This window comes from Desmodus rotundus, chromosome 10 (assembly GCF_022682495.2).
Source record: "Desmodus rotundus isolate HL8 chromosome 10, HLdesRot8A.1, whole genome shotgun sequence".
Lineage (NCBI taxonomy): Eukaryota > Metazoa > Chordata > Mammalia > Chiroptera > Phyllostomidae > Desmodus > Desmodus rotundus.
In genome coordinates, this window is record NC_071396.1 from 43,909,913 (window position 1) to 43,925,681 (window position 15,769).

The following is a 15,769-nucleotide window of genomic DNA, read 5'->3' on the forward strand; positions in this document are numbered from 1 at the left end:
ACAAGAGCTTACGTCATGAAAAAAAATCTCACTAATATGTACAGCATAGTCAAAAAGAGCCCTTAAGTTTCCACTGATAATTTAAGCCAATAATTTAGGAGTCTTCGCTTGCTGTTCTTTCTTCAGGATATTCAGCAATACCAGAAGCAGTGACAACACCTCCCTGTCCCAGAGGTCCTCCTGCCCTTCGTATCAATGGCAGTAGCACTTGGCAGCTCAAAGGCTTGACCTCAGCTGGCCCATCAGTAAACGTGACCCATGGAATCATTTAGTTAGCTCTTTTGCTACTATTTACCATGGGCTGAGAAAAATCTAGCTTCTCGGTGTTAGCGGGACCGTCCTGACCATTGTCCCAAACCAGGCCAAGTACCTAATCTCAGCTTAAAGCCACCCTGCCCACCTGCACTACCACCACCACCTCGCCCTGACGATCTGCCGCCTACAACCATTCCTGCTAAACATTTCTCCGGCAGTTAGTTTCTTGAAACAGTATTTAATGGGTAGCTCACACATTAACTGAGAAGATAGGCAAGAATCAAGAGAAGCTACGCAAATAATGCCCAGCCAAATTAGAACCAGAGAGCTGGCTGTTGGGGCGCAGCTGCGGCGGCCACTGAGCAGAGGGCCTGCAGCTTGCTCCGCTGTCATCCCTGGTATTCAATGCCAGGTCCAGCAGCTGGCAACACTGATACTGCTGTGCCTGCCAACTGGATGCTGCTGTCACTGACACCATCGAGAAATCTCCACTGTCCTTGTTCCTTTGTGTCATTAGTTTCAAATTCAAAATCCCAGATGAGTGCATCTGATTGGCAGAGCCCAAGACAAGGGCCCACATCCCAGCTGGCAGAGGAGCTAGAATATTAGGTGTCTGTTCATTTCAACTTCTCTTTGGGGAGGCAGGGAATCCCTCACATTCCAAGGGGGTTCAGAGGCGGAACATCAATCATTACAAGTGTGCATTACACATACTCCGCTCTGGGTAATGCCACAGGTTGTAATAGACGTGCACCGTGCTGCCGGGTTTTGAGTAACACTCTAACACAAATTGCACAGTGCCTGCCTCAGAGCAGGCATTAAATAAATAGCAATCGCTGTTCACACTATTATAAAGCTATTATCATTACTATCATAATCATGGTGATTGTTATTATAAAATGTCAACCTACAGGGATCAATGAATAAGGATTAGTGAGATAACAAAAGTCCCAGGTAGCCTGTAGAGACCAATGACAAAGAGGCCTAGATGGCCCCTCCTGATGCCATGATTCTGTGTAAGACCCTCCGGAAATGAGGTACAACCCCTGGGTGGGAGGGGAAACTCTAAACTCACTAAAATTAAGAATCTTCACCTTGGTGGATCAGAGACTCAAAACAGAAAATTAGTTGTTACAGAAAATCTAAGAGGTAGCCCTGGCTGGTGTGGCTCAGTGAACTGAGTGCCGGCCTGCAAATCAAAATGTTGCTGGTTCAATTCCCAGTCAGGGCACATGCCTGGGTTGCGAGCCAGGTCCCCAGCAGGGGGCATGTGAGAGGTAACCACACATTGATGTTTCTCTCCCTCTCTTTCTCCCTTTCTCTGAAAATAAATAAATAAAATCTTTAATAAAACAAAGAGAAAATCTAAGAGGTATATTTCTTGCATACTTAATTATAGCCCAATATTTATACACACAACAACTTTTTTCAGGTGCACTGTACCAGGCAAGCCAGGCGCCTGTGTAATGCTTCAGAGGACCTGCCACTCCCACTGTCCTCTCTGTTAGGAGTCTGAGGTCACATGCCTTGGCCACCACGGATAGAGGACTGCCTTACCACAGTGAAAACTGACCAACCCTTCACAGGCTCTTCTGCAGTTTATAAGGAGATCTGGCCCCAAGTTAATGCCTTCAGAGTCCTTGTCTTCTCTTAGGGAGTAGAAGTCACACAGAGGTACAGAAGCATCTGTCTTCAATGGCAGGAGGAGAGAAAGTAGCTGAGTCAGCAGGATGGAGGTGGGGTAAACTGTTGCACGGCTGCATCTTCCTCCCATTCTAGTAGGTGCGCCCCTTTGCAATGGGACTTTCCCACTTCTCCTTGCATGAGTGAGGTCTGTTTCTCCAAACCCTTGAGTCTAGACCAGCCTTTTAACTTGCTTTGACTAACAACCTGTGGTGGAAGTGATGTTATTTGAGTTCTGAATCCTAGGCCTGCAGGGGCCTTGCAATATCTGTTTTACCTTCTTGAAGTGCTGCCCCGAGAACCTTAAACTATTAAGAAGCTTGGGCTTAAAGTCAACATGGAAAGAGGCCAAGCCACCCACTTGTCCCGGCTAAGTCCGTTCCATCCAGCCTACATGAGTGAGTCCAGGCGAGATTAGCAGAACAGCCCAATCAACACACTAAATCATAAGAAATAACATATTGTAATTGTTTAAAACTAAGTGTGGGGTTGTTTATTACTTTGTGACCACCATGTAAGCTGATCTAGCCTACAGGAGAGGGAGGGGTCACATAGAGGAGAATCGAAGGACCCCAGCTGACTGCCAGTGCCAGTCACGAGACACCTGAGTGGGGTCTCCTTGGGCCCTCCGTCCTTCAGCAGACCACAGCAACATGGCTGTGCTCAGGCAGAAGCGACAGAGACCGTCCCGTCAGTCCACAGGATCTTGAGAAATAATAAATCCCTGACTCCTCTCTATTCTCCTGCCCCCATATGTCGCCCACTGGCAAATCCTGCCAGCTTTACCTTCCCGAGTTCATGCTGAATCCGATCGCTTATCAGCTCCACCACTCGTACTGGTCCAAGCTACCATCATCACTTGCACGGACTATAAACTGGCCTCCTAACAAGTCTTTTTGGAAAGACGAAACTAAGGTGTATCTGCATTGGTGTTGGATACATGACTACGTACATTTGTAAAAACTTACTGGATGTACAATTTTAAAAGGAGGATTGTACTCTAAGTTATAAATCAATGCTCTTGACTATTTAAAAAAATAACCACCCAAGCTTTCAGGTCATAGTCACACAAAGTACAATGAATCCATGTTAAACCAATTGCATTTTTTCTAGGACGAGTGCAAAAAAAAATGTTCAGTGTGAAACAAAGAGAAGAAACCAGCCGTAGAAACAGCAGCATTTACTCTACACACACACATGGATGTGCAAGTCACACTATTTTTAAGAAGCTTATAGAACTGGCTGTAATTATAATAAATATATTCAGGGAGAAAACTTAATGAGCTATCATAGGCAAAAATGTCTTTATTAAAGGGTCCTGTATAGCATAGAAAGCAATTCAAGAAGAAATTCGCAGCAGCAGCAGGTGCTTACTTTTTTATTTAATTATATTTATTGATTATGCCCCACCCCCTCAGGCAATCCCCACACCATTGCTCATGTGCATGGGTCATGTGTATAAGTTCTTCAGCTACCCCATTTCCAATATTGTACTTTACATCCCCAGAGCTATTCTGTGACTACCTATTCGTGCTTCTTAATCCCCTCACCTCTTCACCCATTCCCCCACACCCCCTCCCATCTGGCAGCCCTCAAAACGCTCTCCATATCCATGACTCTGTCTCTGTTCTTGTTTGCTTAGTTTGTTTTTTAGATTCAATTGTTGATAGATACGTATTTATTCCCATTTTATTGTTCATAGTTTTGATCTTCTTTTTCTTAAGTAAGTCCCTTTAACATTTAACATAATAATGGTTTGGTGATGATGAACTCCTTTAGTTTTTTTCTTGTCTGGGAAGCTCTTTATCTGTTCTCTATTTCTAAATGATGTCTTTGTTGGGTAGAGCAATCTTGGCTGTAGGTCCCTGCTTTTCATGACTGAATATTTCTTGCCAGTCCCTTCTAGCTTGCAAAGTTTCTTTTGAGAAATCAGCTGATAGTCTTATGGGAACTCCCCTGTAGGTAACTAACTGCTTTTTTCTTGCTACTTTTAAGATTCTTTATCTTTAACCTTGGCATTTTAATTAAGATGTGTCTTGGAGTGGGCCTCTTTGCATCCATGTTGTTTGGGACTCTCTGTGCTTCCTGGACTTGCATGTCTATTTCCTTCACCAAATTAGGGAAGTTTTCTTTCACTATTTTTTCAAATAGATTTCCAATTTTTTGCTCTTTCTCTTCTCCTTCTGACACCCCTAAAATGAGAATGTTGGAATGCTTAAAGTTGTCCCAGAGATTGCTTACACTATCCTCATTTTTTTTAATTCTTTTTTCTTCTTATTCTGATTGGTTGTTTTTTGCTTCTTTATGTTCCAAATCATTGCTTTGATTCTCAGCCTCATCCACTCTACCGTTGTTTCCTTGTAAATTGTCCTTTATTTCAATTAGTGTATTCTTCGTTTCTGACTGGATGATTTTTATGCTGTTGAAGTCCCTACTAAGTTCCTTGAGCATCTTATAACCAGCGTTTTGAACTCTGCATCTGATAGTTTGCTTATCTCTCCCTTTTGTTTGGTTCTTTTTCTGGAGTTTTGATCTGTTCTTTCACTTGGGCCACGTTTCTTTGTCTCCTCATTTTGGCAGGCTCTGTTTGTTTCCATGTATTAGGAAGATCTGCTTTGACTCCCTGTCTTGGTAGTGTTGTGGTCCAATGTAGTAGGTGTCCTATAGAGTCCAGTGGCACAGCCTCCCCTATCTCCCAAACTGGGTGCTTGAGGTGCACACTTCTCTTTTAGTTTAGCCTTTGGCAATGATGGCAGGTCAATGGGGGGGATTTACCCAGGCCAGTCAGCTGCAAGTACTGGCTGTGACTACTGACCAATCTCTGCACTCCGTGGAAAGTCAGCTGTGCTGGGGCAGAGTGTTGGTGCTCCGATGTGGTCTGTCGCTGTCCACTGGGCGCACTGGGGTTTCCCAGGTGGTGCCAGCCAAGGTTAGCCCCATTTAGCTATTCCATTTCCTATACTGTACTTTACATCCCCTTGGCCATTCCGTAACTACCTATTTGTACTTCTTAATCCCCTCACCTTTTGTCCTATTCCCCCACACCCCTCCTGCAGGCCAAGATCAGCCCCCACCTGTGTTTTGCCCGGGGCCACCCTGCCTGAACTATTCAGCAATCTGAGATGGCTGCTACTTGTTCTGGGCTGGGGGATTCACAGGTGGAGCCAAGCTGTGAATCTAGGGTGGCTGCTGCTAGTGCCAGGCCTGGGGCCACTTAGCAAGAGATGTAGTACCTGGGGACTCACTGAGGCCAGCTGTTGCTTGTTGGAGTTTTTAGGAAGTTGTGAAGCATGAGCTAAGACCTGACATTCATATGGAAAAGTCAGTTAACAGCTTGGGTGAGCCTGTAAGTTGGGTGTGACAGAGTCTCAGGGAATCCCCAGGTTGGGGCAAACAGTGTTAGCCAGGTTGATGGAGTCTCATAGATGGCACCTGCCTGCCAGCTCTGTGACTCTGGTGGGGGAAGGGTTTAGAAAAGGAGCAATGACCTTGCCTGCCTTTTGTCTGAAGGGAAATTCTTCCCTAGCTCTTGCCTTGATGCCAGACACTTCAGTTCCTCTCTGTATGCCATGGTGCCCTTCAAGCCGCTACCCTGGTGCTGAAGCCCAGTGGGAGTGAGTCTGAGTAAGGCCATGTGTAAGTTCTTTAAGAGGAACTGCATGGGACTCCAGAATTTTCTTCCACCAACTCAATCCCCACTGGTTTTTGCAGCCAGAAGTTATGGGGACTTACCTTCCTAGCACTGGAGCCCTGGACTGGGGGATCTGGTGTGGAGCTGTGACTCCCAAAATATTCCTCCTGAATTTTTATCCACCACACAAGGATGTGGGACCAGCCTGTACTGCATCTCTGCCCCTCCTACCACTCTGGATGGATGTGGTTGTTTTTTAATTCCATAGTTGTCAGACTTCTTGATTTCTGATGGTTCTGAGTGATGGTGTTCTATAGCTTAGTTGTAATTTTGAAGCGGTTGTGCAAGGAAGCAAGCCGTGTCTACCTATGCCGCCATCTCGACCGGAAGTACTCAGCAGGTGCTTTCATAGTTTTGCTTTACCTGTGAATGGACTGATTGATAGGCAGAGGACTGATATCAACTCTTTGCATACCTTACAGTACGTATTTGAGAAAGGCTTAACGACTTTTCTGTTCTGTTTAACTAAAACCCATGCCATAAGAAGAAGACTTTTTAAAATTTAGTCACTTACTATTTTGTATGGCATTATGAGTACAAAAAAGTATATTGTAATCAGTATGATAAAGCACCAGAAAACAGTGCAATAAGGAACTTTACTTGGAATTAAAGTTGCACCCACTACTATTCACTGAAAATAGTGGTCAAGAAAATGCCTCCGGGACTTGAGGAAGTGGTGAAGAGTGAATACAAATTATGGCGACTTGGAGCAATCTTTTTCAGCAGTTAGGTGAAGTCCAAGAATGCCTGGCTACTTTTCCAGATTCGTGAATAGCTGCAAGCAGTGGCAGAGCAGAGACTGCAACTTGTCTCTCAGTATCTACTCCACTTGTGTTCCCTTCTGGGTGACAAGGTATCCAGCTTTCCTTACAGCTTGAGGTGGCAGTGATATGTAATAGGTAGGGTGGCACCTCTGGAAAAGCTCCTTCAAAAAGGGACATAATTCTGGCATGTAACTTTTTTGGCATGTTCCTTTCCACTTTTTTTGATGGGAGAAGCTGTCTCTCAGTTGTGAGCTCCTCTCAAAAGTTATTCCCAGTAGATGAGGGAGTTTTAGGAACCACTGATTTAGAGCCCATTGGTCACAAGCACTGATAACAACCTGGACTCTTACCTGGCAAGGGGAGCTGGGAGTCTTGTAGGACTGAACCCTTAACCTATGGAATCTGATGCCATCTCTGGGCAGACAGAGTCAGAACTGAGTGGAACTGTAAGACACCCAGCTGATGTCTGGAAAATAACAGTACCCTGTAGGAACTCCAACCCCTTCACACGCTGAAAATTTTGTCTCGGAACCATTTTAGACAGAAGAGTCAGACACAACCAGGAAGACAAATTAGCAGCTGTCTATGTGATTTATTAGCACTGGTTTGATGAAACTAGTGGGAAATATGCCCCAAGAAAGCTGACTCAACCCTCTAACACATAATACAAATGCTTCTTTCATTATATTTTTTACAGTGGCACAAACCCCTCCAAAACTTTTCCCAGAACTTCCCCCACTTAAAAAAGTCATAAAAATACATAAAGCCATAAAAGTATTAGGGGGAAAAATAATAATTTTTTAAATCCTCCTGGGGTGGGAAAGGCTTTTTAAAATATGAAATAAAAATTGGTACATTAACTACATAAATAGTTTAAACACCATAAACAAAAAATGACAACTGGGAAAAAATATTTGTAAGATATAAATGGCCAAGTTTCCTAATCCCCCAAAAATATTTTAAAAATCACTAACAAAATAAAAAATTTGGGAGAAAAACAATTTTCAATTAAACGTGTCAAACCCTACTACAGTGGCCTTCAGAAAGGCGAAGGGTATGTGGCAAGACTAAAAAGAAAGTTTGGTTGTCAGGCTACGCAAGGAGAACGCAGACCCTGAGACCCCCCCCGGAATTCCACACAGCCAGATTCGTGCACAACTCAAATATTTTTGTTGGTGTGAGTGTAACACATTCAAAACAGTGAGTTTTCAATTTGAAGTTAATTCTACCAGGTTCTCAAATCTTTATAATAAATTCTCAGCCAGAGTTTCAGTAACAAGGAAATAACAATGCGTGGCTTCACATGGTCGTCAAAATTCTGTGGCTAATCTACTTCCCTCCTTTCCAAAATCATCCCAACAGTCCAGGGGAAACGTATGAACTGGACGACATCATTTTTAAAACCCAAACTGTGTGTGGTTCAATCACATCACATATTCCTTTGTTCTCAGAAAATAAGAGAACTGCATTAGAAAATTTTCTCCAGGATTGAAAGAACATTTCAAAGCTAAAGTTAAATTTATGAAATTTTGTAATTTGTTGTCAAAGACGGTCACACCATTATAACCAATGTACATATGTTGAGTCCTCCTTAGGGAGAAAAAACAAAAAACCTTCCAAGTTCTGATCACCACCTTCATACATCCCAACATACATATTTTTAAAACAATAAATCAAGTACAGAATTCAGAACATGCAACAATGTCTTTTATTATGTGTGGGTTTTAGAAATTGTTTCCTCAATCTCTCCATACACAGGCAAAAGTGTACTGTTTAACCTGCTAAACAGATCGTTGCCTACAGTAGGGAAAATTACCCTAAAACAAGCTTAACCAGGGGGCCAATTCATCTGCCGACCTCCGAGAACATGAAGGTGAACGTGATAGACAGACTGCCCCCCGTCGGAGCCCTCGTTCACCACCATTCGATAACCCTTCTTCAGGCCCAGATCAGCAGCACATTTCTTGCCAACAATCATTAAATGTCCAAGAAGCTGGAAAAGAAAAAAAAAGTGTCGTAAGCACTGGCAATTTACAACTTCTAGACATTAAGTAATAACTACCAAGGTGAAATATTAAGTTAAAAAACCTGCCAGGTTAAAACTCCTTTGTGGTGACTGCGGGGGGGAAGGAGGGTGGTTTAAGAGTATGGGGTAATGGAAAAAATGCAATAAAAAAAATAATGAAAAGGAGATTTTAAAAAATCCTCCTTTAGGCAAATATTTGGAAACTTTTAATCCTAATACAACATAACTTTTAATAAAAACCCAGTAAGATTAGATATTTATTTATTACTAATTCCAATCAAAAGATTAGGGACATATATCTATTTCTCAATAAAAATAATTTTTCAGTGTTTTTTTTTTAAACTTTATTTATTTTTAGAGAGAGGGGAAGGGAAGGAGAAAGAGAGGGAGAGAAACATCAATGTGTGGTTGCCTCTCATGTGCCCACAAATGGGGACCCAGCCTGCAATCCAGGCATGTGCCCTGACTGGGAATCGAACCAGTGACCCTTTGGTTCACAGGCCTGTGCTCAATCCACTGAGCTATACCAGCCAGGGCAATTTTTAAGTGTTCTTAATAAAGCAAAACATCTTGTTCTCTTGTTATGGGACAGTGTATCAGTCAGGATAGGTTTGGTTATGCTGTGGTAACAAACTACCCCAAAATCGGGCTTAAAACAAAGAAACATGTCTTGTGTTCACTACATGTTCATCACAAGCCAGGCTCTGTCTCTACATCTTTTTCACTCTGAAACCCAGGCTGATGGAGCAGTCACTACAGGATCATAGGGGCAGAGGGAGGAGAGAACATGGCAAAGCAGGTGCTAGTCCTTAGTTTCCACTCAAAAGACATGTGTCATTCCACTGGCCAAATCAAGCCACGTCACCAGTCCTGACATCGATGGCGGCAGCTATAACGCACCCCTAAAGAACAGTCACTTTTTACGAGCAATTATACAGCCTACCACAAAGAGCATTAGGAAAATATTTTAACTGAGGCCTGTACCTCCTGGTAAATCCTAATAATTATTTTCCCCTTTAACAGTACTAATAGAAGAGTCCATAAACCCTCCCCTATATGATATGCTACTTCTTTGTTGAGGAAAAATGAGTCTCATCAACTAATCGTCATGTGGAACCCTTTCTGCTTAAGAATTTGTGATGATGGACGTTACCTGGAATTGCTATGGTGATCATTTCCTAATATATACACATGTTCAATCATTATGTTGTATACTTAAAACTAATATGTCAACTGTATCTCCTTTTTTAAAAATCAAACTACTTACAATTAGTATTGAAGCCCTAATGATTTTGCTTTCTTTAGTAATGCCCCTGGTAAAACGAGTATGTAACATCACTTTAAGGTCAAAATTTAGTCTCCTGATTTAAAAAGCAAGAAAGTAAGATGTGTGCTAGTAACTTTACTTACACTTTCATCAGCATCTTCTGCTACAGAAATCTGGGATATATGCTTCTTGGGTATCACCAGAAAATGTGTTGGTGCTTGAGGGGAAATATCATGAAAAGCAAGACACTAAAGAGGAGGGGGGGGAAAAATCAAAGTTTAGTGAATATATCATCTTGTAAGCTACACTTACTCTTTCACACTAACCCCACGGGAGACACTAGTAAGTGCTAGGAAATCAGCAATGCACCCAAATGCATGTGGTTCCCTGGTCCTTTCCATGGAACTTACACTATAATGGGAAGACTGACTTTAAGTCCTACATGTTACAAAGCAAAAGTAAAAGTGAAATAAATGACTATCAGAGAAAAACCTGATTTAGATTGGGTGTGGCAACTTCGAGGTAGCAACATGTAAACAGATCCAAAGGATTGGTAGAAGTTAATGTAGACAAACCCCTGTCTCCCTTTCCAGTTTGATCTCATACGGCTCTGGAGGGTCAAGCCACACAGTCCGTCTCTCTCTACCCTCAGGGCTTTTTCAAGTGGTTGCCTCGGCTGCAAAGATCCTCTCCCCCTCCCCCCAACTTTGGTCTAACTTAAACTGCTATTCCTTTCCAAAAGGGTACCTTCTCTGATGCCCGCCCCACCTTCCCTAGGTCAGGAGCCCTTGGTTGTGTAATATCTGGCTTTTTTCCTTTACTGCGGTAATCAGCTTTGTATTTATATAAATACCTATTTCTCCCAATTTTACTCAATGGTTTAAGAAATATACTTAATCTCTTTTGTAGAAATGAAGACAACATGTAGACAAATGACATACCACGTGAAAGTTTTTCTATCTCTCGTTCCCTACTGAAGGTGGCAGCTGCTTAGAACCTATCCTGCTTCCCTGTCTCAGGAGTAATTCTACTGGGCATTTCATACAAAATGCTGTATCATTGAGATTGCTTCATGCTGTTATACTGTTGGGACTACAGTGGTTCAAAAGTCAAGTGTTTTAACGATCATTTATAAAAAAGCAACTGAAATTACTTCAAAAGAAATGTGCACTCTTCAAAACAAAAGAACTTCCCTAAGTGTTAACAAAGGTATTTAAATTCACCTCGAGGAATTAACATTTTGAATCTAATAACGCTCCTAGTAGCTTAAAATGTTTCCCTTGTTTTCCATATTTCTTAAATTTAACAAAGTTTACAGAATGTTTTCCATGTTAACCTCCTCAGTCAACCTCCTGCCTACCTTCATCTGAGACCCAAACCCATAAATACGACGGCCCATTAAATACTTTACACGAGATGTCTGAAAGTCACATCAAGTCGGCCTTTCTAACACTGAACTTCACCTACGGTGAGGTCAACAAGAACCACATTCTCAGTCTCTCGGCACAAAATTGCTTCCTGCCAAATATAAAAGGAACCATTCTTCCCGGGCGGGGCGAAAAAAAGCTGATCCCCGAAGCAGGCCCACGTAGTTCAAAGTCCGTGGCCAAAGTGGAGAGGTGGAGGTCGGGTGGGGGTGACGAGCTGCCGCGCGCGTCCGCACTCCCCCCGCCGCCCCCGAAGCGCGTGCCCTCGGCCCTCCGGCGCCACGCGGCGCGGAGCGGACCCGGGGACCGCCGGGCGGCGTGAGCGGGAGATCTCGGAGATTGGGCCTGAGTCAGGGCGCGATCGGGTTTCTCCCTGTCAAGCAGAGCGCGGGCGAGATTGTGCGATTCCTGACAAAGGCGAGGTCCGAGGCAGCCGCGGAGCAGGCGGGCGCCCACGCCGCGGACCCGGCGCGCCCTATGCGGGCGCAAAGACCCCGCGACTCAGGCCCTGCGGCGCCCGGCCGCCTGGCCCGCGCCCGGGCTGATAACGCGTAACCGGAGCGCCGGCACGCGCCGGCCGGCCGCTGGCTGGGGGCCCGCGGCAGAGGCCGCAAAGGTCGGCCGGGTACGGTGCCGTCCCTTCCCCGCGGCGCCGCGCGAGCCTTCTCTACCGTCGGGGGGGGGGGGGGGGACGGGCGTTCCCACGCGCGGCCCCCCAGCCTGAGCCCACGAGCGAGGTGGCGCCCGGTGCCTACCTGGTCATCCTCAAAAATGATTTTGGCTGGGATTTCCTTGCGAATGATCTTCCCGAAGATCGTGTCGCCACCAGGCCGAGCGGCCTGAGCTTTGGCGATCTCATCTGCCATCGCGGCCTCTCTTCCGTAAGGCCGCAGGGGGAGAAGCTCGGGGGAGGGGTGAGCAGGGGGAGCGGGCGGAGGGCGGGAGCACAGGACCAAGCCTGCGCCGGGACCGCTGCTCGCTCGGCGGAGTTGGTCCTGCGCGTGCGCACTGGCAACCGCGGCTGCGGCGGGAGCGGGCGGGCGCTGCACGCCCGGGGGAGATCAAGGAAGCAGCTAGGTTTCCGAGGGAGGCTTTTGATGCAAGGCTCCAAGGAGGTCGCTTTTCTTTGTTCCTTTCTTCTCTCTGAGGGAGTGGAGTTACTGGTAGAAGCCGATCTTCTCTTGCTTTACGGACCCTTGTAGGAAAAATTAGATACTGTAACTGAAAAGATTTGATAGTTCAAGCAGTGCTGGCCCTGTTTGCTGGGTGAGACCCCGTGACACTCATTTCTCATCTACAGTAGGTTTTGGGTCCAGCACGTAAGCCTTTCTTGCATGATTTTCCCCCCTCCCTCTAGCACTGGTTCTCAACCTGGACTGCACGTTAAAGTCATTTGGGGAGCTTTTAAAATATCCCGCGAACCTGGCCACACCCCAGATCAATTCAGACTCTGGGTGTGGTGAGACCCAGGCATCAGTATTGTGTGAACCTCCCTAGAATCTTCTACAAAGAATTTTCCCCAGCAATAATCAACATAATGTCAAATGCCCTACCTTAAAGGACCGAAACATTTCTTATCCACAAATCTTCCTCCATATCTTTGCTCATTTTCAAGATTGTTTCTATTTATTGTGAACACTTTCTCATCTTTTTTGAGCCCATTTCCCTTTTGTCAAAACCACTCAGGACCTCCACTTACAAAATCCTATAGGTAAATCTAGTTCTCATCATACTAGACCTCTTGGCATTATTGGCCACTGTTGACCATACTCTCATCTCAGCAGTAGTCCTCTCTTCAACCTCTCTGGTTGCTATTTCTCCTTCACAATGAGCCTCCTCCTATTCCAGGCTTCTCAATGGATTCTGTTCTCCGCCCTTTCTCTAGCCTAACAATCTGCAGGTGTCCTTATCAAGACAAATTAACTATACCTCCCCACTACCCATATGTGACTATATTTTACCACTCTGTCTTGGCAAAGTTTACTGATAGTGGATCCCTTTGATGTCAGAAGTGTCCCATTGTTATTTTTGTTGGCAAGGGCATTACTGGGACAGTTGGTGAAATCTAAATAATACCTGTAAATTATATAATAGTTTTAGAATCATTTTAATTTCATCACATATCCACAGCAAAATTATCAAAATCAGTTGACTTATAGTGGAGCTGTGTAACTTAGGTTCCTATATAATGTCGCAAAAGGTAAGAGTTCTTTTATACAGCCGCGTAGTATTCCAGTGTGTAAATGTACCAAATCTTTTCTATCCACTTATCTGCTGATGGGCACTTAGGCTGTTTCCAGGTCTTGTCTGTTGTAAATAATGCTGCTATGAACGTAGGGGTGCATATATTCTTTCTGGTTGATGTTTCCGGATTCTTAGGATATATTCCCAGAAGTGGGATCACTGGGTTCAAATTTATTTTTACTTTGTCCTCAACCATTGAACAAAAAGACTCCTCCTGCAGCATTCTATATCTACTATAACACCATTCATTGAAATGTTCAAGCCAAAAGCCTTGAAATAATCCTTAACTCTTCTGCCTGTACTTTCAGCACATTTCATGAATCTAGTCACTTCTCACCTCTACTCCACTACCCTAATCCAAGCTACTATCATATAGATGATCATGTTCTTGTCTCTAGAACCTATGAGTATGTTACTTTACGTGGTAGAGGGGATTTGCTGATGTAATCAAGTGAAGGATCTTGAGGTGCGGAGATGCCTAGATTTTCCAGGTGGGGCCGATAAAATCACAGGGGCCCTTACAAGTGAAAAGGAACACAGGAGAATGAGAGTCAAAGAAGGAGATGTACTGTTGGCTTTGAAGATGGAAGAGACCACAAGAAGAGGGCATTCTGGAAGTCAGAAGTCTGAATTGGGTTTTACTGAGCTAAAATTATGGTAACAGCAGGCTGCATTCCTTCCAGAGGCTCTAGGGGAGAATGGTTCCCTTACCCTGTCCAGCTTCTAGTGGCCACATTCATTCCTTGGCTTGTGGCTCCTTCCTCCACCTTCAAAGCCAGAAGCAGAGCATCTTCAAGCCCCTCACTAACTCTGCTTCCTTCTTCCACTTACAAGGATCTTTGTGATTATCTTGGGCCCACCAGACAATCCAGGATAATCATTCCATCTCAAAATCTTTAATTTAATCGCATCCTCAAAGTCCTTTTTGTCATATAAGGAACATATTCAGAAGTTCCTAGGATTTTGGAGGCCATTATTATTCTGCCTACCACATAGCTCCATGAACTTACATGATGAACACAGTGGAATTTCCTATTCAGTTCTGGGTCCCACACTTTGAGATGTCAACAAACTAGACAGTCCCAGAACAACCAGAATAGTCACCCCATTTATGGAAAAGCTGAAGGAACCATAGAGATTTATCTAAGAAAAGAGGAGCTTCAGGACTGAACTCACTTGGGCACTATGGGAACTGTATTTTCAAATATTGGCTGATTAAGGCTTTCGGTTAATTGAACACAGGACCCAAGTTAGCTGGAAATTATAACAATAAATTATAAACTTTCAGGAAGGTAGGCTATGATCCTGAACTGAGGTAAGCATCTTTTTATCATTCATTAGCAATCAGAAGACTTCAATGCAATATCACAAGGTCATCTAATTTATTGTTTCCTGGATAAAAGAAAGTACTCAGTATATTTGGCTTAATTGATTGATTATGTTAAACACTCTTGCAAATCTCATATATTTTATAAAAAAGCAAAGTCAACTCAGAATTGTCGTAGGGATGTAAAGTACAGCATAGGGAATATAGTTAATAATATTGTTATCACTATGTACAGTGCCATGTGGGTACTAGACCTCTTGGGAAGATCACTTGGTAAATTATGTGTCTAACCACTACCCTGTACACCTGAAATTAATATAAAATAATATTGAATGCCCAATGTATTGACAAATAAAAAATTTGTATTGAAAACAGCAAAGTAGATTATTATCTTGCTATTTTTTATGATTACTTTCAACTGACATAAATCGCAGAGGAGGAAAAGGGCCTTAGAGGCCCATTGGTCAAAAATCTCTTCATTTCTAATAAAAAGTCATTTTTACCTAAAAGTTATCTGAAAGGCTGTGCGGGGTACAAAAGGCAAACAAAGATTATGCAATGGGAACAAGATTGGGATTTTTCTTTATGCTTACAAGGTCATAAGTTAAAATGTGCTTAAATAAATGCTTTGTGATTATTTATAATCTATAAACTATTTCTGACTGCTTGACTAGCAAAGCCAATGAGTAAGGCTGGGCATTTAAAGGGTAAGACTACGCTTTCAGGTCAGGAACAGGGATTTGTAACCCCGACTTCCGTTTACAAGCCCTGAGGTCTTAAAGCAAGTAACTCATCCTCACCTTCTAAGGAAATTAAATGAGACAATGTGTGCATAGCACTTTCGGAAGTCACCGTTCCAATCGATGTCGGTCCGCTACAGTTGTTAAGGCTTGGCTCTCACCTATGCAATTCTGCAAGAAGACAGTCACAACTGGAAAACATTATAATAAGGGATCTTTAATAGATAAGCCCGAACCCGAAACAGGAGGTAATGAATGGTATACATATTGTAGATGCTGACGCCATCCATTAAATGTCAATCCACTCTCCGCCACCAGGGGTTGCCGCAGAAAAACCGGAAGTGA

The 15,769-nt window shown here is 43.7% G+C and overlaps 1 protein-coding gene across 1 annotated transcript; it reads right to left on the reverse strand.

Moving 5' to 3' along the window:
• Positions 1 to 8,078: 8,078 nt before the first annotated feature.
• HINT1 (histidine triad nucleotide binding protein 1) lies at positions 8,079 to 12,104 on the reverse strand. The gene is made up of 3 exons (XM_024557104.3): positions 11,869 to 12,104; positions 9,830 to 9,934; positions 8,079 to 8,386 (listed from the first exon to the last, which is right to left on the reverse strand). The coding sequence occupies exons 1-3, from the start codon at positions 11,977 to 11,979 to the stop codon at positions 8,222 to 8,224; spliced, it is 381 nt and encodes a 126-aa protein (XP_024412872.1). The 5' UTR covers positions 11,980 to 12,104; the 3' UTR covers positions 8,079 to 8,221.
• Positions 12,105 to 15,769: the final 3,665 nt, after the last annotated feature.

Excerpts from the sequence above, each read along its gene's own strand:
- HINT1 (XM_024557104.3), bottom strand. The coding sequence starts at position 11,979 with ATGGCAGATGAGATCGCCAAAGCTCAGGCCGCTCGGCCTGGTGGCGAC. Across the intron at positions 9,935-11,868 it reads TCATTTTTGAGGATGACCAG|TGTCTTGCTTTTCATGATAT; the intron begins GTAGGCACCGGG and ends CCTCCTCTTTAG. Across the intron at positions 8,387-9,829 it reads CAGAAGATGCTGATGAAAGT|CTTCTTGGACATTTAATGAT; the intron begins GTAAGTAAAGTT and ends TTTCTTTTCCAG.